This window comes from Rhinatrema bivittatum, chromosome 9 (genome assembly GCF_901001135.1).
Source record: "Rhinatrema bivittatum chromosome 9, aRhiBiv1.1, whole genome shotgun sequence".
Lineage (NCBI taxonomy): Eukaryota > Metazoa > Chordata > Amphibia > Gymnophiona > Rhinatrematidae > Rhinatrema > Rhinatrema bivittatum.
In genome coordinates this window covers 10,284,999-10,308,177 of record NC_042623.1, presented here as the reverse complement: position 1 = coordinate 10,308,177, position 23,179 = coordinate 10,284,999, and the positions used below count along the sequence as shown (strand labels likewise).

The 23,179-nt window shown below is 47.1% G+C and overlaps 1 protein-coding gene across 5 annotated transcripts in view; it reads right to left on the bottom strand.

Annotated features, from left to right (window-relative positions):
- Positions 1-3,309: 3,309 nt before the first annotated feature.
- SEPHS1 (selenophosphate synthetase 1) overlaps positions 3,310-23,179 on the bottom strand; it is a 110,329-nt gene continuing 90,459 nt past the window's right edge. For all 5 annotated transcript variants that reach the window (XM_029616305.1, XM_029616308.1, XM_029616303.1 and 2 more), the window contains one exon: positions 3,310-4,611. In XM_029616305.1, the coding sequence (XP_029472165.1) occupies positions 4,397-4,611 (215 nt within the window). In that variant the 3' untranslated portion in view covers positions 3,310-4,396. The remainder of the gene's footprint in view (positions 4,612-23,179) is intronic.

Below are 23,179 nucleotides of genomic sequence, written 5' to 3'. Positions count from 1 at the left end.
ATTTTAAAGGGCTGTCAATTACACGATATAAACATGGCCATGGCCAATCAGAAAACTGAGGCCATGGCCAATCAGAAAACTGTAAGTCCTCCAACATTCTCCGTTTTCTGATTGGCCATGGCCATGTTTATATCGTGTAATTGACAGCCCTTTAAAATCATCCCGCATTTTGGAAACAGCTGTGAAAGACAACATGAGAACGTTGAGTTTTTGGGAGAGTGTTTTTGAGCGACTTTGGTGCAAAGAAGTGAATAGCGAAAGCAGTTTGATGATGTGGAGTTTCTGAAAAAATGGAAGTGTCATGGTGAGCGTCTTGGAGAAAAATAGGAGAGACAAAGGTGGAATTGTGGAGACAAAAAGTTTGGTCTGCTCTTTGTGTGGAAAGAATAATATGCTGTGAAAACTGAGTGTGGATACATTTGGGTGAATTGGTGGAGGAGACTGTTGAAGACTTGTGTACTATGCTCCCCTGAAGAAGCCTATTGAATGGCAAAACATGTTGGGAGTACAAAGTTGTAAAATAGAAGTATAAAAGGGAATATAATGTTGTAAAGAGGGAGTGGAATAATTGTATTGTTACATACATTATTCAAAGATAATTTTTTTAAATAGTATGAATGTGTGTATGAATGAGTTTTTATGGAGAAAATTTGTTATTCACTCTGTGTCCAATGGTGAATAAAATTTGAATGTTTTTGAAGATGTTTTGATTAAATGTTTTGTATGATATGTTGTGCTAAAGTACGTGATATATCTTTTATATAATTGCCATTTTTTTGAACCTTCTTTCTTCCAGCAATTGAGAAACCTTGGATTCAACCCAGCTATTCACCATCTTCTCCAATTCACTTCCAAACAAGAGAGATCCCTTAAAGGATAACTTTGAGAGACTGGACTTGGAAATTGTGTCTGCCAACTAGTTTCACAGTCACAACTGGCACCTAATCACTATCATGGAAGCCACCATCTAGTGGCCTTCTGCACCAACTAACAGCCTGCATTGGCTAAGAACGAGGTGCCTGCTGCCATCACCGATCCGCCATGCAACCCTACTCCTTGTATCCAAGAGATGCAAACCAGCCCAAGCCACCAGGCAGCATCAAGAAACAATTTGTAAATTCATTGCCATGGCCTCAAAGGCCTGTTTAAAGATAGGAGGATTGAGGCTAGATTGAGCATGTTTTAAAGCTGCCCTTCCTTCCACCGGGATGGTGGTTCACTTGGTAACAGCACATACCAAGGCATCCACCTTCAGGAATTGCAACTGTTTCCTTGCCTTCGGATCCAAGGGGTATGAACCCGCTAAAGTGTGCCCCCAGGCCTGGTGCGACCGAGTATGCAAACCATGCAATTGCATGGAGCGGCACACCTGGGGAGGCGAAGGGCTGGCCCTTCAGAAGGTCGCCACCGCTGGAAGAGAGTATGAGCATGCTTATACCCTCTTTCGGTGGTGCTCTCTCCTTCAGCCCCTGGAAGAGGATAGGAGTTCATAGTAGAAACAGAGCGCCGCCCGTGCCACCATTGGGAGGGGGGGGCGGCGCAGAAGTTAGCACCAGCCCTTTTAAACTTGCCTCTAGGGTGTTTCACTCAAGGTCAATTAACTCAAATTGGATTTAGGAGGGGAAAGAAATGTGGCACTTCACGTAAAATGACCAATATGGGATCTTTCTTTTGTAAGCCTATAGTGTCACCTCTGTCCATACCAAACGACTTCAGGATCTGAGTCAACAGTCTTGGCAACTCATCTTTGTGAAAACACCGGAGTCTGATGTAACTCCAAATCAGGTGGACTTTCTCCCTCTTCTAGAGGAGAGAAAACTAAGTCTCCATTGGAGTCATCTGACATATGAGCCATATCCCCCCTGAACATCTCCAGGGAGAGCCTCCCTGTGGAGTTTGCCCACAGTTGCTAACAAGTAGGAGACCTGCACATATGATCCTTAGTAAGTTGCTTTGCCTCCGGTGGGCACCCCTGCAGAAAAGCCTGCAGGCCTTGGAAAATTTCCACCCAGGAGGAGGAGGATGGATCCATACTAGGGCCCAAAGACCCAAACCTGGCACTCTGACCCTTTTCTCAGGGAAGCTTCTGTCATCAGGAACAAGAGAGGGAAGGAAACTGTCTGCTGTGTCATCTTTGCCTCACTTCCCTCTGGAGCCACCATAGGCTGCGGGGATGTCCCGTTGGCAAAATCTGTAGTAGCCAAATCGTCTTGAGCATTTAAACAGCACTGACACAGGCATAGACAAAGTGATGGCTGGATTGTCCATATATTGCAAGCCTCACAGATAGCAAGGCACTTAGTCTTTGTCCTTGACGCCATAGTTTTTCTGTACTCTGTTTTAGGCGGCCTCCTGCATGCACCCCAACAGTGGCCAGGTGTACCCGTGCAAATACATGCTCAAATCTAGGACATGGCCTTATGCACACAAGTACCTGCGCACGTGCGTGCCCCCATCCGGACACCACCATGCAGCGAGAAAACAGGCATATGCCTAAACGCACAGGAAAAGAAAGCCATCGCAGCCTACCACATGGCTGACTGAACCAAGCCTGAGAAGCAGGGCCTAGCCAAAAGCTGTTCAACCTGCCGAGCTGACTCCACTCTATACTAACTCCCCAGAAAAATGAGAGAGAAAAAGGGATGAGAGGCACAAAGGAAAATGCTGAGGGAAAGAGGACCTGTCAAAGAAAACATTTTTTTTTCTCACACACACACCCACCCACCCCCCTGAGCTCAGCCCTCCCTGGCTGACAGCATAATCGGGTCATCAGCTACAGGGGGAAGGGCACAAACCTTCTCCCTCATTTCCCACAAGGCAGATGCATATCCACCATCTGCTGGAGATGGAAAATACTAGTGGGTTGATGTCAGGACAGGGCTTTTGTGAGTAGCATCAGTCAATCACCTTTACTCTGTTTACAGCTGCTGGTAGGAGTGCATAACCCACTGGTGTGGATTGGCCTGACAATGCCAAACAGTGGTTTCACAAACAAGAAATACAGCAGACTAAGTTGTACAATTAAATGCTAATTGAGGTATTTTCTTTGGCTACCTGGAAAGCACATTATCTAAGAACTGACATAACCACCTAGCAAGCATGCACATGGACCGGAAATTTGCACTGCAGGCATTATAGTGTGCATACACAGGATGGGGAACTGAATTTTGCTGGCCAGAGCCCCGTGAGATCTAATGTATGAGTTGATGCTCCACAGCATTGCATTTGTCACTGAACGGTGAATTTCCTGAAGGATTCCTGCCAGAAACGGCAGGTCCAAGCACAAAATAAAAATGGGGCAGCCATGTATACAAGAGCAATAAAAAAAATTAAATATTTATTTGAATAACAAGTTTTAAGTTCAAGCTGCAGTGTTGGCAACAGAGTTCAACACGGATCACAAGAACGTGCACGAAATGTACTTGAGCATAGAAAAAAAGAAAGCTAAGATTACACTAAACAGCTGCGGATTTTTAAAGAAAATGCATATAGTCACTATACAAAATATAAAATGTATTAAACACTATCAACCACAGAACAGATTTTTATTGTTGATTATATTTAAAAATTGTATAGTTAATCCTATATTGAATTGTAATGAATACTATACAGTAACTTTTTCCTCTTGGCCTGCAATATCGTGCTGTGCGATAGCACTCAATCACATTGCAAACCCGCAGTTTTTCTTTTTAACTGCCAGTAAAGAAAACAATTATTGATAATACAGTAAATATCATCAAGATCTACAAATAATGAAATTACAAATTATTTTTCCTTCAACTGAAGTGCTTTCCATGCAAGGTTAACACGTGTGTGTTTAACGGAGTGCACTCTGAAGCCAATGTTATGGTCATAGATGCTCCTGGATCATAAGACAAGATTTACAAATTAGAATCTGGAAAGTAATCATGCAACCTTCCGCTGTTAGGTGCATCACAGAGACCAAGCACCTGTTCACCAGTGTACTGCCTTCCTATCATATCTTCCAAGGCATCCAAAACTGATAAATATACATACGTTAGGACACAAACTTCTATTTGACACTATGAACGGTAATGTCCGTGCTGAGTGAAAGCACCTTTAAAAAGAGCCTATGCGGCAAGAGATAAGTGTCTAAAGATTCAAAATGAATCAACAGTATTGGATAACAATATAATTCTTCAACTCAGAAGCTGCCTCAAGATTAGGTGCATCTTCAGTTAATGTAACAGGGAAAAAAGGCAATGGATTTTATATTAATCGTACCCACTCACAAACCTGACCTAAGGCCACTGGATGAGCAGACACATGAGATAGAGATAGACATATCTATCCATCTATCAATTTTACAATTATTTCATTGTATGGTGGTAAGGGAATAGGTTATTTAAAAACAAAAAAGTTATGTTGTTCTAGATTAAGATGTAGCTCCCGGCGTTGGGTTTACATTTTGAGTAGCCACCTGAGGTGCAACTTCAATGATTCGTGGCTTATCAATAATTCTGGCAGTGCGGTTGCCCTTCTCTACGATTCCAATAATCCAGGCTTGGTGACCTTCCCCATATTTCGGAGATTTTATTTCTGCACAGAAGCGTGCCGCTTGTTCACGTGGTAAACAGATTAAAAGGCCACCTGCAAAAGAAAAACATTAATAAAAGTAACTTGTTAATGTTTAAAAGGAATTAGAGAAGAACGTTCATGCTCATGGATCAAGCCTCTTAATACTGAGTTAGGCATCATCTGATTGTTCAATCAGAGGGGTACATCCGGTTAGCTGACATTGAAGAGTGCTCCATGCTCCTCTTACAGTACTGGGTCCTGCATGGTGGGGAATGCTCCACACAGTAAGCTCTTTGTTAAACAGGCAGGAGCTTTCATCTAGCTGGACAGCAGCTGCCTTGAATTTTAAGCATGCAAAGACCCTGAGAGAGAATATCTTCTTCCCCAATTGTGACCTGTAACTCTTTCAGCAACACTTGGCACTGCTGCAGTGCTTCCTAGCTCCGTTTCTTGTGGCTTCTAACCAATTCTGGTTGCCAGGATATCCACAAGGAACATATAGTTTTAAAGAACCAAGTTAATCTGCATATTTTAACCTTGGAAACAGGGCCGGCGCAAACCACTGTGCATACTTGACCACCCGCAGCCAAAATGGAACAGAGGCTGCAGGGCCGCCCGGCACCCTAAGTAAAGAAAAGGCCGGCAGACTGCCCATGGCATAGGAGCCGCTAAAGAAGGCTTGCTAGCTTAGATTTAGTGATCGGATTGAACGAATGGGGAGGTTTCTGTTGTTGCACTGTATACAGTGTGTGCCTTGTTGCAGTTTCCAGTTCAGTTTGTCTCTGCAGATTTTTATTTATATAGAAGATATGTTTTACTATTGTGACTGATGTTTTATATTTCTTGATTTCATTGTTTTATGATGAATGGGGAGGTTTCTGTTGTTGCACTGTATACAGTGTGCGCCTTTTGTTGCAGTTTCCAGTTCAGTTTGTCTCTGCAGATTTTTATTTATACTTCTATCCTGTGATGGACTTTTTAATTTAGTGATGGACTGTGTTCTGCATGTGTAACTATTCTGCTAGCATGTAGCTTCAGCGTAGGGATGTACAGCAGCCTGGTTTGTTCTCTTTTCCTAATAGGAGGGATACTGGTATTTTAGGAGGGTTACTTTTTCACAGGTAAGATTGTTATTGTTTGAGTGCTGGCAGTTAGTGCTGCTTTGGTAAGGGAGGTTTATTATAATTGCTTACTCAAGGCTTTCTGAGGCTCAACCCCCCATCCAAAACACATTACAATAGGCCATAGGGGTATTTTTGCAGAGTTTTCTGGTTGGCACCACAGCAGTGCACATAAATATATTATACAAGTTGTTCTAAGTGATATTTTTACCTCAGAGGACTATACGCAATGTTCTTTTCAATGTAAAATAACAGAATTGCTTACCTATAAAAGGTGTTCTCTGAGGACAGCAGGATGTTAGTCCTCACACATGGGCATCATCATCAGATCGAGCCCAGACAGAACACTTATGACAAAGTTTCTACAACTTTGACTAGCAGACTGAGCATGCCCTATACCATGCATCCAGGCAGGATCCCTCTTCAGTCTTAAAACATGGAATTATAATTAGAATAAAAAATAGGAGAAACTCAACTCTGTGGGGTGGCGGGCAGGTTTCTTAAAGACTAACATTCTGCTGTCCTGGGAGAACATCTGTTATAGGTAAGCAATTCTGCTTTCTCTGAGGACAAGGGTGAATACCTAGCTACAGGTTGGTCCCCAACACAAAAAGGGACCAGATACCCAAACCAGGTCCAAACGGGCAAAACAATACCAGTGCTGTTGGTAATAGAGGGGGAGACAGCCTAAATCCAAACAGGCCCTAGGCGAGAGAGTTGGGTTCTACATCTCAAACAGGTTCCAAAGTACAGACTGGCTGAACCTACTGTTGCATTGGCCATCCCTATCCAGACAGTAATGAGATGGGACTGTATGGAGAGAACTCCACATTGCAGCCTTGCAGATCTCCATGAACTGCTCGCAAGTAGGCCACATACAGTACCATGGCTCTGACAGAATAAGCCTTGACATGACCCCCTAACATGCAGTCCCACCTGGGCATAACAGGAGGAGATGCAATCTGCTAGCCAACTGGATAGTGTGTTTGGCAACAGCAACACAAACTATTCCTATCAAAAGAAATAAAAAGTTGGGTGGACTGTCTATGGGTTTGTTTGCTCCAGATAGAAGGCTAAGGCTTGCAGTCCAAACTGCAGTGCTCGTTTGCCTTGGTGCAAATGGGGCCTGGGAAAGAATGTTGGCAGAATGACTGACTAGTTAAGATGAAGTTAGTAACCACCTTAGGCAGGAATTTAGGGTGCGTATGCAAGACCACCCTGTCATGATAAACTTAGTGTAAGGTGGATAAGTCTCTATGGCCTGAAGCTTGCTGACCCTAGGTGCTGAGGTGACTGCCACCAAAATTATGACCTTCCAGGTCAGGTACTTCAGGTCACAGGAGTGCAGCAGCTCAAAAGGAGCTTTCATATGCTGAGGTCCTAAGACTCAGCAGGAGGCCTTAGGGGAGGCTTCAATTGAAGCAGGCACCGCACGAATCCTACAATGATAGGCTGTACAGAGATGGGTGTTCCATCTACACCTTGGTAGTATGCAACAATTGCACCAAGCTGAACTCTAACAAAGTTATCTTTAAGCCAGCTTCCAACTGGTGTCTAGCAGATTTTGTGTGGGGCAGGAGAACAAATCTAGGGCCATTTGCTCATACCACACGGAAAACCTCCTCCACTTCAGTCCATAGGACTTTCTAGATGAAGGTTTTTCAGAAGCCATCAGGATCCAAGATACATCCTCTGAAAGATCAAGCAGCTGCAGGATTAACCTCTCAACATCCAGGCTATGAGCAACAGGGCCTGAAGATTGAGATGCTGCAGCCTGCCTTGATCTTGCGTGATGAGATCTGGGGAAGTCCCCAGACTGATCGGTCTCTGGATGGACAAATTCAGTAGGAGCGGAAACAAGACATGACTCTGCCAATGAAGGGCTTTGAGGATCATAGTCCCCCTGTCCTCCAAAGCTTCAAGAGAGTCTTCGCCACTAAGAGAATCTGAGGATTCGCATACAGAAGGCCTCTCCCCCAATGACAAGCAAAGGTGCCCGAAGCTGGTTTGCCATCTGACCTGTACAGGCAGCAGAACCAAGGCACCTTCCTGTTGCAGGGGGACGCAAACAGATCTACATCCGGGGTCCCCCAGAGGTGGCATATCCAATTCCCTACCCCCTGGGGTCCAGGGACCTCTCATGGAGTCTGAAAGCTTGACACAGCCTGTCCTGTACCGTGTTCTCTGAACCAGCCAGATACATGGCCCTGAGCACCAATGGGTACATGGCCAGAGTACCAACAAGGCCCACAAATAAATCTGGACCGTCTCCTGACACAGGAGGTACAATCCTATGTCTCCCTCCTTGTTGACATATCACAGCGCTACCTGGTTGTCAGTATGGATAAGGGCAAATTTGTTGGAGAGCTGACCTCTGAAAGCCCATAGCTCATACCTGATTGCCTGAAGCTCCAGGAAGTTGATTTGACAAGAGTTTCCTGAGCGGACCAAAGACTCTGAGTGCTGAGCCCATCTACATGAGCTCCCCACCCCAGGGTGGATGCCATCTGTGGTTAGGACAATTTGGGTAGGGGGGACTTCGAAGAGAGATCCCCATTTCAGATTTGAAAGTACCTGCCACCAGGACAATAAGTCCTGGAGAGACAGGGTAACTCGGATGCAATTCTGGAGGCTCTGAGGGGCCTGGTGCCACTGGGACCTCAGGGTCTATTGGGCTCTGCACATGTGTAAATGTACCAAGGGAGTGACCAGGACAGTTGCGGCCATATAGCCCAACAACTTCAACATGTGCCAGGCTGACACCTGCTTGCTCTGTTGGATCTCTGCCACGTTGGTCGTCAAGGTGATGGCCCTCTGGTGAGGCAGGAAGGCCTTGGCCTGAGCCGTGTCCAGCAGAGCTCCTATGAAGTTCAATTGAAGTGATGGGCTACAATGGGACTTTGGGTAGTTGAGAACGAATCCTAGTGACTCCAATACCCAGATGGTCAAGTGCATGGACCTGGCGGGACCTACATAAGAAATTGCCATGCTGGGTCAGACCAAGGGTCCATCAAGCCCAGCATCCTGTTTCCAACAGAGGCCAAAACCAGGCCACAAGAACCTGGCAATTACCCAAACACTAAGAAGATCCCATGCTACTGATGCAATTAATAGCAGTGGCTATTCCCCAAGTAAAATTGATTAATAGCCATTAATGGACTTCTCCTCCAAGAACTTATCCAAACCTTTTTTGAACCCAGCTACACTAACCACATCATCTGGAAACAAATTCCAGAGCTTTGTTATGCGTTGAGTGAAAAAGAATTTTCTCCAATTAGTCTTAAATGTGTTACTTGCTAACTTCATGGAATGCCCCCTAGTCCTTCTATTATTCGAAAGTGAAAATAACAGTCACATCTACTCGTTCAAGACCTCTCATGATCTTAAAGACCTCTATCATATCCCCCCTCAGCCGTCTCTTCTCCAAGCTGAACAGCCCTAACTTCTTCAGCCTTTCCTCATAGGGGAGCTGTTCCATCCCCTTTATCATTTTGGTTGCCCTTCTCTGTACCTTCTCCATCGCAACTATATCTTTTTTGAAATGCGGCGACCAGAACTGTACACAGTACAGATGGATCCTTCTTCCAATTTTTGAAGGATGTTTTTTTTGGCTAAAATAGCCTCTTTCACCTCACCTTTTAACCATGATGGTAATCATGATGGTAATCGTTTTGCCTTCCTTCCACTTTTCTTAATGCGTAGAATACATATGGACTGCGCCTCTAGGATTGTATTTTTAAACAATGTCCAAGCCTGTTGAACACTTAACCTTTGCAACTGCACCTTTCTGTTTTTTCCTGTTTTCCTCATTTTATCAAAGTTTCCCTTTTTAAAATTTAGTGTTAGAGCTTCAGATTTACTTATTGTCCCCCTTCCAGTTATTAGTTTAAATTTGATCATGTTATGATCAATGTTGCCAAGTGGCCCCACCACCGTTACTTCTCTTACCAAATCTTGCGTTCCACTACGAATTAAATCTAAAATAGCTCCCTCTCTTGTTGGTTCTTGAACCAATTGCTCCATGAAGCAATCATTTATTACATCCAGGAACTTTATGTCTTTAGCAAGTCCTGATGTTACATTTACCCAGTCAATACTGGGGTAATTGAAATCTTCCATTATTATTGCACTGCCAAATTGGCTTGCTTCCCTGATTTCTCTTAGCATTTCATCATCTGTCTGACCATTTTGTCCAGGTGGATGGTAGTATACTCCTATCACTATACTCTTACCCAACACACATGGGATTTCTACCCATATAGATTCTACTGAGCATTTACTCTCTTGTATGATCTTTATCCTGTTGGACTCTATACCCTCCCGGACATAAAGTGCCACACCACCACCAGGTTGATCCTCCCTATCATTGCGATATAATTTGTACCCTGATATAGCACTGTCCCATTGGTTATCCTCCTTCCACCAAGCCTCTGTGATGCCAATTATGTCAATCTCATCATTTGCTGCTATACACTAACTCTCCCAATCTTACTTTTTAGACTTCTGGCATTGGCATACAGACATTTCAACGTGTGGTTTTTGCTTGTTTTAACAACCTGCTTTTCAGTTGTTTGGGATAATTCGGAAATCATTAGCTTTGGTTATTTTTTACATATAGGCATATGAAGTGTGTTTGCTTTTAATGGAACCTCTCTGTTGGGATACCCTAAATCTCCTGTTTCATTAGTATCCTTCAAGGATACATTTCTCCAAACCATGCACAGCTGAGTGACTGTCGGCTTTCCCCCTTGTTCTAGTTTAAAAGCTGCTCTATCTCCTTTTTGAAAGTTAGTGCCAGCAGCTTGGTTCCACTCTGGTTAAGGTGGAGCCCATCCTTTCGGAAAAGTCTCCCCTTTCCCCAAAAGTTTCCCCAGTTCCTTACAAAGCTGAATACCTGCCTGAGAATTGCGCTCTTGACCAGCCAATTGTCCAGATATGGGAAAACATGCACTCCCAGCCTGCAGAGTTGTGCTACTAACATGGCTAGGCATTTTGTGAAGATCCGTGGGGCTGACATGAGCTTGAAAGGCAACACCCGGTACTAGAAGGGCTATTTTCCCACCATAAATCAGAGATACTTCCTGTGACCAGGGAAGATCTCAATATGAGTGTATGCATCCTTTAGGTCAAGGGAGCATAGCCAGTCTCCTTTTTGCAAAAGGGAGATTGTTGGCCAGGGAAAGCATCTTGAACTTCTCTTTTCTTAGAAACTTGTTCAAGGCCCATAGGTCTAGGATGGGACAGAGCCCATAGGTCTAGGATGGGACAGAATCCTTTGTAACGCTTCCATGCGACTTTCAGTTTCATTGTAAACCGGTGTGATTTGTATTTTATACACGAACGTCGGTATAAAAAAGTTAAAAATAAATAAATCATATTCCCTTTGCAATCAGGAAGTACCTAGAAGTAGAATCCTGCCTTCTTTGTCCTAGTGGTACATATTCAACTGCTCTGGCTGTTAAGAGGGAGGAGAGCTCCACCAGTAGTACCTCCTGATGCGCTACCGGATGGGCATGGAGGGCAATTTAGCAGGACACCCAATAGATTCAGTTGGTACCCTTGATGGATGGATATAACCCATTGGTCCGAAGTTATACTGGGCCACTTGTTCGTAAAGAACTGCAGCCTGCCCCCAACCGGAGGGTTTGTCATCCTAGGTACGAGAAACTGGCCTACACCCCCAAGACCCAGTCAAAGCCCCATCCCAGAGTTGACTGAGGAGCCAGCTGGGGCTTGGAGGCTCTATTGCCTAGGATGGCTGCAGTTGCCCTGATAGTATTGATGGGAGTGAGGGGGCAGAGAATAATACTTCCTTTGGCAAAAGGAAAATTCCGGCATGCTTGTGGAGAGTTGTTTGAGGGTTTCATTGTGGTCTCAAAGTTAGGCCACGGCATCCCTCACCCTCTCTCTGAAGAGATTCTCCCCAGTACATGACACGTCAGCGAGTCAATTCCTGTACCTCTGGTCAGAGATCTGAGGCCTGCAGACATGCCATTCTGCGGGTGCCGATTCCCACTGCAGAGACTTTTGATGCTGTCTCGAAAACAATGTAGATTGCATGGACCTTGTGCTGTCTGCACTTCAGGCCCTTGCATACCAGTGATATGGGGGTTCTTGCTGCTGTCGAAGCAGCTGCTCAGCCACCTCCTGAACCTGCTTCCAGATGTCCCTTGAGTACTGGCTCATGAAGAGCTGGTAGGCAGCAATGAGGGCAATAAGCATGGCATCTTGAAATACCTTCCTCCCAAGAGCATCCATTGCTCTATGGTCCTTCCCTGGGGGTGCTGAGAAATGAGTATGAGAGCATTTGGCCCTCTTGAGGGCAGATCTGACCACCAGACCGGTGGGGCAGCGGACGCTTATTGAATCTGGCAACCTTCTGGAAGAGGTAGACCCAGTCTTCCTTCTTACTAATGGGAAACACTGTGAGGGAGTGTTCCCAAATGTTTAGCAGCAACTCCTTAAGGATTTCATGTACTTGGACCACCACAATATCCTTAAGAGGCGCCATGACCTTGCATCTTCTGTTAATAACTGAAAAGGGATGGCTTCCTCCATTACCATCACAAAACCTGCAAAGGTTACGTCCTCAGGTTGAGACCTCCTTTGCTCCTCTGGAGGAGAAGGGTCTGAAGAGAGACTCAGACGTCATCCTCCTCTGGAATCAAAGGGTTCCTCATCCTCACTGTAAGCCACAGGAGATGGGTTCCTAGGTGCTCTGCTTTGTCCCGAGATGCAGGCACTGGTCAGGGGCGGCAGGCCTCAATGTCTCTGCTGGCCTCAGGGAGCTCCCTCCTCCTCAGAACCAGCGACAACCACAGTGTCAGTAGAGGGAGGACTTTATGCCCTGCCAGGCACCTATGCTGTCCTGGGAACAGATGCCAACTGGGTCAGTAACTTACTGATTAGCACACTGGGCTTCTCCAGAAGCGGTTCGAAGGTAGACAGCACAGGTCCAACATTGGTACCACAGGATTGAAGCCCTGCAGCGCCTGGTCCACCATTAGCTATACTCAGCATTCCAGCTCCTCCTCGGACCCTCCTCAAGATGGATTGATAACTGGCATCAGGAATTATGAAGACCATCGCAGACCTTGGCACCAATTGAGGATGGTCACTCCTCACCATGGGATCGCTTTGGGGCATCACAGCAAAAGCCTTTACATCCCCACGCCTGGCACTGTGCATCAATGGGGACCGGTGCTGATGCTTCTTCAGCTTCCCTCTATGCTTGGCCGGTCCTTCCCCAATGCCTAGGCCGATGAAGAGGAACCCAACATCTTCGGCCTTGAGGAGATAGATGATGGTCCATCTCAGGCACCCCTATCCATCGATGGAACCGATGGTCCCGCCTATGTCGATGGCTCGGTATCTACTGGTGCGGCTCCTTGGTCCTTCAATGTTAATGCCGCTAGCTCAGATGAGAGGGGGTAGACCCAAGTAAGAAGGAATGTCAGATTTTAAAGTTTAAATTACTGGAGGGAAATGATTAAACTGGGGGATACGGGGGGGGGGGGGGGGGGGCAGCACAGTAAGTTGTTCATGCAGGGCAGCAAGAAAGCTAGTATCGGCCCTGCTTGGAAATCCAGACCCATCTTGTGCACTACCAGGACCAGGGACCAGAACTGGCACACACTGTAATGAAGATTTTCCTATTATCTTAATTTTCTTTTTGCCAAATTAAGTAACTGAACCTCCCTGTGAAAGCACACCACTGCTTCCAAGTGGAACAGCAACAAAGTGTTCTATGACTGCAGCATGCTCAGTCCTGAGCATGTTGGATTGCTGACAGGCCTAGAAATCAGCTGTGGCAGAAGCTTAGTACTGGTGCAGTTGAGAGAGTCTTTACACCAGTCCTCATGTTTCTGTCAGCTTAAAGCTGTATCCTGAAATACACTGTATGAGGAAAATGTCAGCATTTTTTCATTTTCAGTGTGTGACACTTTTGGAAGATTTCAAGATTCTTGCTTTCCAAATGTTTTCATCTAATGTAATGCCAAATGCTTATTTTTATATTCTTTATTGGTTGCATCACAACATATCACAAGCGTCACATGAACTAAACAGATACCAGCATGTGTGATGTCATTTGTGACTCATCTAAACATAACTAACCCTAGGAATTTGAGGGAGCAGTCTACCAAATTTCAGAAATCAGCAGATGTTTATTTTATTTAAATAAAATGTTTATATGCTGCCTATAGCACAGTTCTAGGTGACTCAAAACACACATAAAATAAATAAAACAGTCATAACAAAACATTAGCTTCATCATACACTAAGAAAAAGAACTACAATACATCTGGACATATGCGCACAGAGGAATCAAATATCTAGAAAAGCTAACTGAAAAAAAAGTATTTTAAGCAATTTAAATGTTTTAGTACAATTAGTTAACCAGATTAATTCTGGAAATGAATTCCACATTGTAGGTCTTGCCACAGTGAAGGCTCCGGGGTATCATGAAGACGTGCAGGGCAATCTCCGAAAGACCTCTTTGTGAGGATCTCAGTAAACAGGGTTGTAAACCTTCAGCATAAGAGTGAGCTCTGATGCATCACTGCCTTGGCTGAAAAAGCTGATGAATCAATAAAGCAGCTTTGAATTGAATTTGCCAGAAAGTAATATGAAGCCATCCATCTAGGCCAGTAATCAGGCAGGCAGCGGAGTTCTATAGCAGTTGAAGCGAGTACCACACACAAGCTTCCAGTCCAAGGACAATTTACAATTGTCAATGTTGGGGAAGGGCCAGTACCACCAGCCTGAATTCATTGGGCTTAGTGGCACTTTTAAAGGCTGCAAAAGATGTAATCTGCAGTATCCAGATTTTTAAACAACCTTCACGTGAGAAGATACTGTTAATTCTCCGTCGATGAGAACTCAAGACTCCTGGCGCATGAAACTACAGAAATCTTAAAATTTTTCAAACACAAAATGGAGAAATTACTTACCTGATAATTTCGTTTTCCTTAGTGTAGACAGATGGACTCAGGACCAATGGGTATAGTGTGCTCCTGATAGCAGTTGGAGACGGAGTCAGATTTCAATCTGACGTCAGCACTAGTACATATACCCATGCAGGAAGCTCTGCTCTTCATTATTCTCCTCGAAAAGCAATTGTGGATATACGAGTGTTTGGATAACTTGATCAACTTGAACTGGTTGACGTGGATTCTAGCTGGAGACCACCAGTGCACTCAACCGAGAAACTCAGACACCCGGCAATAATGGGTGTCTTAAATAGAGGTAAAGTCTGGCTTACCTGTGCTTGTCTTGCTCTCGGGGAATGTCATCTGAGGTTTCCAGATTTTGTGGCAGCCATGGGCAGGATGCTGAGTCCATCTGTCTACACTAAGGAAAACGAAATTATCAGGTAAGTAATTTCTCCATTTCCTAGTGTGTAACAAATGGACTCAGGACCAATGGGATGTATAAAAGCTACTCCCAAACCGGGTGGGAGGTTGCCCGTGGCCCACTTAGTACTGCCCTTGCGAATGCTGTGTCCTCCCGGCCCTGGACATCCAGGTGATAGAACCTAGAGAAGGTGTGAATGGAGGACCACGTCGCCGCCAGACAGATCTCGGTGGGTGACAGCATCTTGGTTTCTGCCCAGAATACTGCCTGGGCTCTTGGGGAATGGGCCTTGATTTGAGAGGTGGAAGCTTGCCTGCCTCTACGTAGGCCGCTTTGATTACTTCTTTGATCCAGCGGGCTATGGTTGCCAGCGAGGCCGCTTCCCCTTGTTTCTTCCCATTGTGAAGGACGAATAGGTGGTCCGTCTTTCATACGGATTCAGATCTTTCCAGGTATCGGACTAGGAGTCTGTCGACTTTAAGATGGCGAAGAAGGCGTGAATCTTCCGAGTCCCTATGCTTGTCTGGAGATGGCAGCGAGATGATTTGGTTTAGATGGAAATGAGAAACCACCTTTGAAAGGAAGGAGGGGACAGTGCGTAGCTGTATGGATCCCGGTGTGAACCTGAGGAACGGTTCCCAGCAGGATAGTGCCTGAAGTTCGGAGATACGACGGGCTGAGCATATTGCTACTAGGAATGTAGTCTTCAAGGTTAGGAGTTGTAGGGACAGACCGTGGGTAGGTTTGAAGGAGGCTCCCGCTAGGAAGTCAAGTACTAGATTGAGGTTCCATAGGGGTACCGGCCACTTTAGGGGTGGTCAGATCTGCTCGACACCTCTCAGGAAGCGGGAGACATCCGGATGGGAAGCTAGGCTGATGCCGTCCACTTTGGCTCTGAAGCAGGCCAGCGCGGCCACCTGAACCTTTATAGGGTTGAGGGACAACCCCTTCTGTAAGCAGTCCTGCAGAAATTCCAGGATTATGGGAATTTTGACTGTCTGTGGGAGGATGTCGCGGTCTTCACACCAAGCTTCGAATATTCTCCATATTTGTATGTAGGTTAGAGATGTGGAAAACTTGCGTGCTCGGAGCAAGGTGTCAATCACCGCCCCCGAGTATCAGCTCTTCTTCAGGCACGTCCTCTCAATGGCTAGACCGTAAGAGAGAATCAAGTTGGGTCTTCATGGAGGATTGGTCCCTGCTGGAGCAGGTCCCTGTGTGGGGGTAGACACAGGGGGTTCTCCCTGCCAGCAGTCTTCGCATGTCTGCGTACCATGGCCTTCTTGGCCAGTCCGGGGCCACTAGAAGTACTAGCCCCCTGTGGTGTTCTATTTCGCGGATGATTCCGCCCAGTAGTGGCCATGGAGGAAAGGTGTACAGCAGATCCTCCTGTGGCCAGGTCTGAACGAGGGCGTCTATTCCCTGAGATTGTGGTTTTCGTCTGCGGCTGAAGAACTTGGAAACTTGAGCGTTGGACCAGCTGCCAGAAGGTCCATGGCTGGTGTTCTCCAGCGGTTTGCTATCAGCTGGAAGGCTGTGGTCGACAGCATCCATTCCCTTGGGTCTAGACTCTCTCGGCTGAGGTAATCCGCAGCTACGTTGTCTTTTCCCACGATGTGGGTGGCTGAGATCCCTTGTAGGTTTGCTTCCGCCCATGCCATTAGGGGGTCTATTTCCAGGGACACTTGTTGGCTTCTGGTTCCTCCTTGGCGGTTGATGTAGGCAACTGTTGTGGCATTGTCTGACATGACTGACCGATTCGCCCCGGAGCCTGTGACTGAATCGTAGGCAGGCTAGTCTGACTGCCCGGGCTTCTAGTCTGTTGATGTTCCATCCCGACTCCTCCTTGTCCCATTGACCCTGTGCCGTCAGTTTCTGGCAGTGGGCTCCTCACCCTGGTAGGCTCGCATCCGTGGTGAGCAAGATCCAGGTCGGTGGGGATAGTCTTACTCCCTTGCTCAGATGCTCTTCTTGTAGCCACCATTGAAGCTGGGTCCGCACTTCCTCCGGGAGCTGGAGGTGAACAGAGTAATCCTGGGACATTGGGCTCCAGTGTGCCAGTAGGGAGCACTGTAGCGGTCGCATGTGAGCTCTTGCCCATGGGATCACTTCCAGGGTTGATGTTATGAGGCCGAGGACTTGGAGGTAATCCCATAATTTGGGGCAAAAACTTCTTAGCAGATTTCGCAATTGGCTCATCAGTTTTCTTCTCCTTGTAGGAGGAAGAATGACCTTGTCTTGTTTGGTGGTGAACCGGACTCCCAGGTATTCTAGAGATTGTAGGGCTGCAGACAGTTCTTGGTTGTGTTGACAACCCACCCAAGGTTCTCCAGTAGATTCTTGACTCTGGTTGTCGCCTGATGACTTTCCTCTGGCGATTTTGTCCTGATCAGCCAATCGTCCAGATATGGATGTACGAGGATTCCTTCTTTCCTCAGGGTCGCCGCCACTACAACCATTATTTTGGTGAATGTCCAAGGGGCTGTGGCTAGCCCAAAGGGTAGCGTGCGGAACTGGTAGTGGTGGTCCAGGATCGTGAAGCGTAGGAAGCGCTGATCCAGATGGACCGGGATGTGTAGGTAGGCTTCTGACAGGTCCAGGGAGATCAGAAATTCTCCCGGCTGTACCGCCCTTATGACCGAGCGTAGGGTTTCCATGCGGAAGTGTGGTACCCTCAGGTAGCGGTTGACAGACTTGAGGATCCAGGATGGGTCGGAACGTTCCCTCTTTCTTAGGGATTATAAAAGATGGAATAGTGCCCAGTAGTTTGTTATGTGGGCACCAGCGTTATGGCCTTTAAGGTGAGCAATTTGGTCAGTGTGGTTTCCACTGCCGTCCCTCTTGGAGGGGGCGTGGCAGGGGGGTTTCACAAATTTGTCCGGAGGGGTGCTGTGGAAGTCCAGATGGTACGCCTCTCAAATGATGGTTAGGACCCACTTGTTCCACGTTATTGCAACCCATCTTTGGTAGAATAGGGCAAGCCTGCCCCCTATGGCTTCTTCCTGTGGATGGATCAACTGATTCTCATTGAGGGGTGTGGCTGGGGTCTGTGCCTGCTCCCCTCTTGTTGTGTTTATTCCGAAAGGACTGGCTCCTGCCTGCGGGGCAAGATGCTTCAAGTGTATTTTTGAAGGGTCTAAAATGCTGCGATCCTCTGCCCTTGGATGTTTGGGGAGAGGGACCTTGGCTTCTTTTGTTCTTGTCCTCCGGTAATCAAGGTACCGGGGATTCGCCCCATTTGTCGACTAACTTCTCCAGTTCGCTTCCGAACAGGAGGGCTCCTTTAAAGGGCATTCTCGTGAGTTTAGTCTTGGAGGTCGCGTCGGCTGACCAACTTCGGAGCCAGAGTTGTCTTCTGGCTTCTGAAGTGCGCACCAGGTCAGAAGCCGCATCCGTGATGAAGGAATTTGCAGGTTCTAGTGCTTCGATGGGCGTGTTGGCATTCCTGGTTAGTGACAAGTAGGCACGCGTCACCACAGCACAGCAGGCAGCAATCTGCAGTGACATAGCTGAAACGTTGAATGACTGTTTGAGGATGGATTCCTGGCATCTCTCCTGGGCATCCTTGAGTGCTGCTCCTCCCTCGACTGGGATGGTAGTGTGCTTTGTGACCGCGCAGACTATGGCATCCACTTTGGGGAACACCAGGAGTTCCAGAGACCATCCTCCTTTGAAACTGGTCTCCAAAGCATCCCCATTCCAGGTCGATCAGCTGCTGTACGGCTTGCAGCAATGGGAAATGGCGGGAGGCCTGACGGAGCTCTACTAGAAGAGGTTTGTCTTTGGTTCCACCGTGGCACTTGTGCCTCGGATGGCCAACTCCTTCAGGCTGAGAGACACGAGGTCTAGTAGCTCGTCTTTGGAAAAGAAGCGCATCATAGTTCGGTAAGGTTCCGTTCCTGGAGGGATTTCCCCTTCCTCCAGGGAGTCTTGATCTTCCTCCGAGGCATCCGTGTCCCATATGGAGAGGCTTTTGGCCTGAGGAGGTACGTCTCTTGGAGGCCGAGAGGGCCCTGGGAGGTTAAGGTCCTCCGGTGGAAGCTGCGGTTGTGTCATCGGTGGCGCCGGCTGCATGTGGATAAATGTTTGTAGATCCTTAAAGAATTCAACCCAGGAAAAGGTTCCTGGGTCTAAATTGAACCCAGCCACGTTCCCCGAGGGCTCCGTCTGAGGAAGTGCCGAGCTGGGGATAGAGAGGTCCGGGGTGCTATTGGTGGATCTGGACTCCAGTACTGGTTGGGGGAGGGCCTTGCCCTGGTTCACCCAGAGCCGCCTCGCACTGTAGACACAGGGCCATAGCCTCTTCATGCTGCGCAGCTCTTATGTGGCAGGCTGGGCAGAGGGCTTGTGCCTTGGCTTTCTTGGCTGGTGGTGCCATGGTTTGTGTGCGTCGGGTTGCTGAAAACCCCGGTCTGTGCGTCTATGTGCGCGCGCCGGGAGGCATAGATATGCGCTCCGGGTACGCCGAAGATATACATGCAGGCTCCGAAGATATGCGTGTAGGCCGGTATGTGCATGCCGCTGGGCGCATAGCCTTAACTTGTGCGCCCGGCACCGTTGAGTGGGTAGCTATGCGCCCAGCACCCTTGTGTGCACGCCGCTGTGCACACAAGTTATGCGCCCGGCTCACCGCTATGTGCACGGCTCAGTTAGGCGAATAGAACGGTGATCAAGGAAAAATGGCGCCGGCAACCACGGGAGCAAGATGACCACCACCCCGGAGGGACTCCACGTGGGAGGAGCCTCGAGCCGGATCGGGGTCTAGCCCGGACGGGGCTGATCAACCCGATGGGACAGATGTCTCGGAGACTTAAGGTTTTCTACCTTACCTTGCCTCGGCGTTTCCCGGTTTGGAGCCGGGCGGTCTCTGGCTGCGGGGGGGAGGGAGAATTACCTTCACTGCCAAGCTCGGTATCGCACCCGCTGCCTCTCAGCCACTCCCATTCCAGGGGGCTAAGTCCATACCAGAGACCGGCTACTGGACAGAGGCTTACCTCTGAGGGATCTCGGAAATCACCTCAGGAATTCTCGACTGGGGGAGGGACCCTTAGGTATCACCGCAAGAGAGCAAGGCTTTTCTAACCCTGTGCAAGCGTGTATATAGTCCTGAACTGCTAAGGAGACGGAGAAATACTGAAGAGCAGAGCTTCCTGCACGGGTATATGTACTAGTGCTGACGTCAGATTGAAATCTGACTCAGTCTCCAACTGCTATCAGGAGCACACTATACCCATTGGTCCTGAGTCCATCTGCTACACGCTAGGAAATGAAGGTGGTTTGAATTTGCCAGGTCTTTATACGATCATAACTTTGGTCTGCTGAGTACAGATACTTCCTATTTATGCCTCTGAAATATTGGAAAATATAGAATGGTGCCCCACAAAAGGGTTCCTCTGCTGCACCATCTACCCTGCAGGACTCCACACACAATGTGCACTAATGCAGGGGGCTCTATCTTCTCATACACTATCATGACCTGAACCGTCTAAGTCTCCAGCATAAGGACACTGGGAATGACAAGAGGCCACTGTAGCCTACTTCTTTCTGCTGTGTAGGTGTCACCCACGTCAAATAGTCTTTCGGCTCCAAATGTGTGTGCAGGTTAAGTGTAATCCACTCACTCTTCATGCCCCAATTATTACAGCTACTGCTCAGAACAGAACATATGGCATGTTTTAGCTGTGTTAAGGGAGCACAGAGACAGTCTCACAAAGTGGTGCTGGACACCACAGAACTGAAAGCTGTTGCCTGTTCATTGCTTGGCTGAAAGTTGAAATGGCCACCACAGCAGTAGCCATCACTGCCACTTACCCACCTCCCTGCAGCTGATCTTCAGACCAGTACTGGCATATGGAGCATTGCTTCTGGAGGCTCTTGCCAGCTCTGGTAAGTATCCATGTCCTGATCTTTTCATTACATGTACTGATGAGCCTAATGTATACTGCCAAGATTTTTGCCTATTTGTGGATTAGCATTACGCTTGTTAACCTCTTCCTTTTTATATTTTTCAGACTGATCCAGACCCCCATCATCACCTTGCAGCTCATCTGAGAGTCCAAGCAGTGCACCAGGATTGTCAAGTAGTGGGGCACAATGTGCCTCAATGGCTGTTGAAGGACCTATAGGGGGTCCAAGGGGCTGGGAGGAGACCAACATTGGCTGGTGGAGGACAAGGTCACCCTTCTAAATATCTCCTTTTACAAGTCTCTCAATATCCAGCATGGATTCCTGTAAACGACTGAATACGTGCTTTCACATGGTAACTCTGTCGAGCATGCCAATGTGGCTGGTGCTCTGTTGTGATATTTTGAAGGTCTTAATAAATGTGGACAAATGTATCTGGATTTCAAAAGGCATTTGACAAAATTCCTCAAGAGGCTCATCAGGAAATTAAAGAGTCATGGGGTAGGAGGCAATGTCCTATTTTGGATTGGTCGAAGATATGGCAGCTGAGATTCAATGCCAAGAAGTGCAAAGTCATGCATATGGGGAGTGGAAATCCGAATGAACTGTACTCGATGGGGGGGGGAAAAGGCTGATGTGCACGGAGCAGGAGAGGGACCTTGGGGTGATAGTGTCTAATGATGTGAAGACAGCAAAACAATGCGACAAGGCGATAGCAAAAGCCAGAAGAATGCTGGGCTGCATAGAGAGAGGAATATCAAGTAAGAAAAGGGAAGTGATTATTCCCTTGTACAGGTCCCTTGGTGAGGCCTCACCTGGAGTACTGTGTTCAGTTCTGGAGACCGTATCTACAAAAAGACAAAGACAAGATGGAAGCGGTACAGAGAAGGGCGACCAGGAAGGTGGAGGATCTTCATAGGATGACGTACGAGGAGAGATTGAAGAATCTAAATATGTACACCCTGGAGGAGAGGAGGAGCAGAGGTGATATGATACAGACTTTCAGATACTTGAAAGGTTTTAATGATCCAAAAACAACGACAAACCTCTTCCGTAGGAAAATAATCAGCAGAACCAGGGGTCATGATTTGAGGCTCCAGGGAGGAAGATTCAGAACCAATGTCAGGAAGTATTTCTTCACGGAGAGGGTGGTGGATGCCTGGAATGCCCTTCCGGAGGAAGTGGTGAAGACCAGAACTGTGAAAGACTTCAAAGGGGCGTGGGATAAACACTGCGGATCCATAAAGTCAAGAGGCCGCCAATGAAGAGTGGGTGACTCGCCAGAATGATGGCTATTGACACAATACCCTTATTAAATAAACATACACATGCTTACTGTGACTCCTACATCGCTCTAAGCTTCAACAGCAAGAGGTAATGGAAAAAAGGATTTGCACTCACAAAGAGGGGAGTAGCTGGCTTGTTACGGCGGTTACTACCCCAAACCAAATATGCCTGATACTTCACTTTCAATGCATATACAGCATAGCTCTCTGCTTCAATGACAGGGGAGAAGAATAACTGATACTTCACACATCCAGCAGAGCTCTCTGCTACAACGGCAAGGGAGAAGAAAAAGGGTTCGCACTCAAAACGCGGGGAGTAGCTGGCTTGTTACGGCGGTTACTACCCCAAACCAAATGTGCCTGATACTTCACTTTCCATGCATATCCAGCATGGTTCTCTGCTGCATCGGCATGGGAGAAAGACTGATACATCACGCATTTCCAGCATAGCTCTCTGCTTCAACGGCAGGGGAAAAAAAAATTAACAAACAAACAACAAACAACGGCAGGGGGAAAAATAAAACAAAAACAAAAAACTGATGCTTCACGCATATCCTGCATAGCTTCAACAACAGGGGTGAAGAAAAAAAGGATTCGCAATCACAAAGCGAGGAGTAGCTGGCTTGTTACGGCGGTTACTACCCCAAACCAAATGTGCCTGATACTTCACTTTCAATGCATATCCAGCATGGTTCTCTGCTTCTACAGCAGGGGAGAAGTAAAAAAAAACCAACAAGAGCTGTACAACATAGTCTAGGTAAAACAAATAAGCATGGGTGTAGCTTGCTTATCGCGGCAGTTACTGCCCCTACTACCCCTAACTAATCAAGCTAGATATTTCACTTGCATGCAGCTCCATCACTGCTCTCTACATTAATGGTGGGGGTGGAAGGGGAATAGAACAAGGAGCTAAGAGTAACAGATAAGAATGAGAGAAAAAATGTGTGAGGCTTGCTGGGCAGACTGGATGGGCCA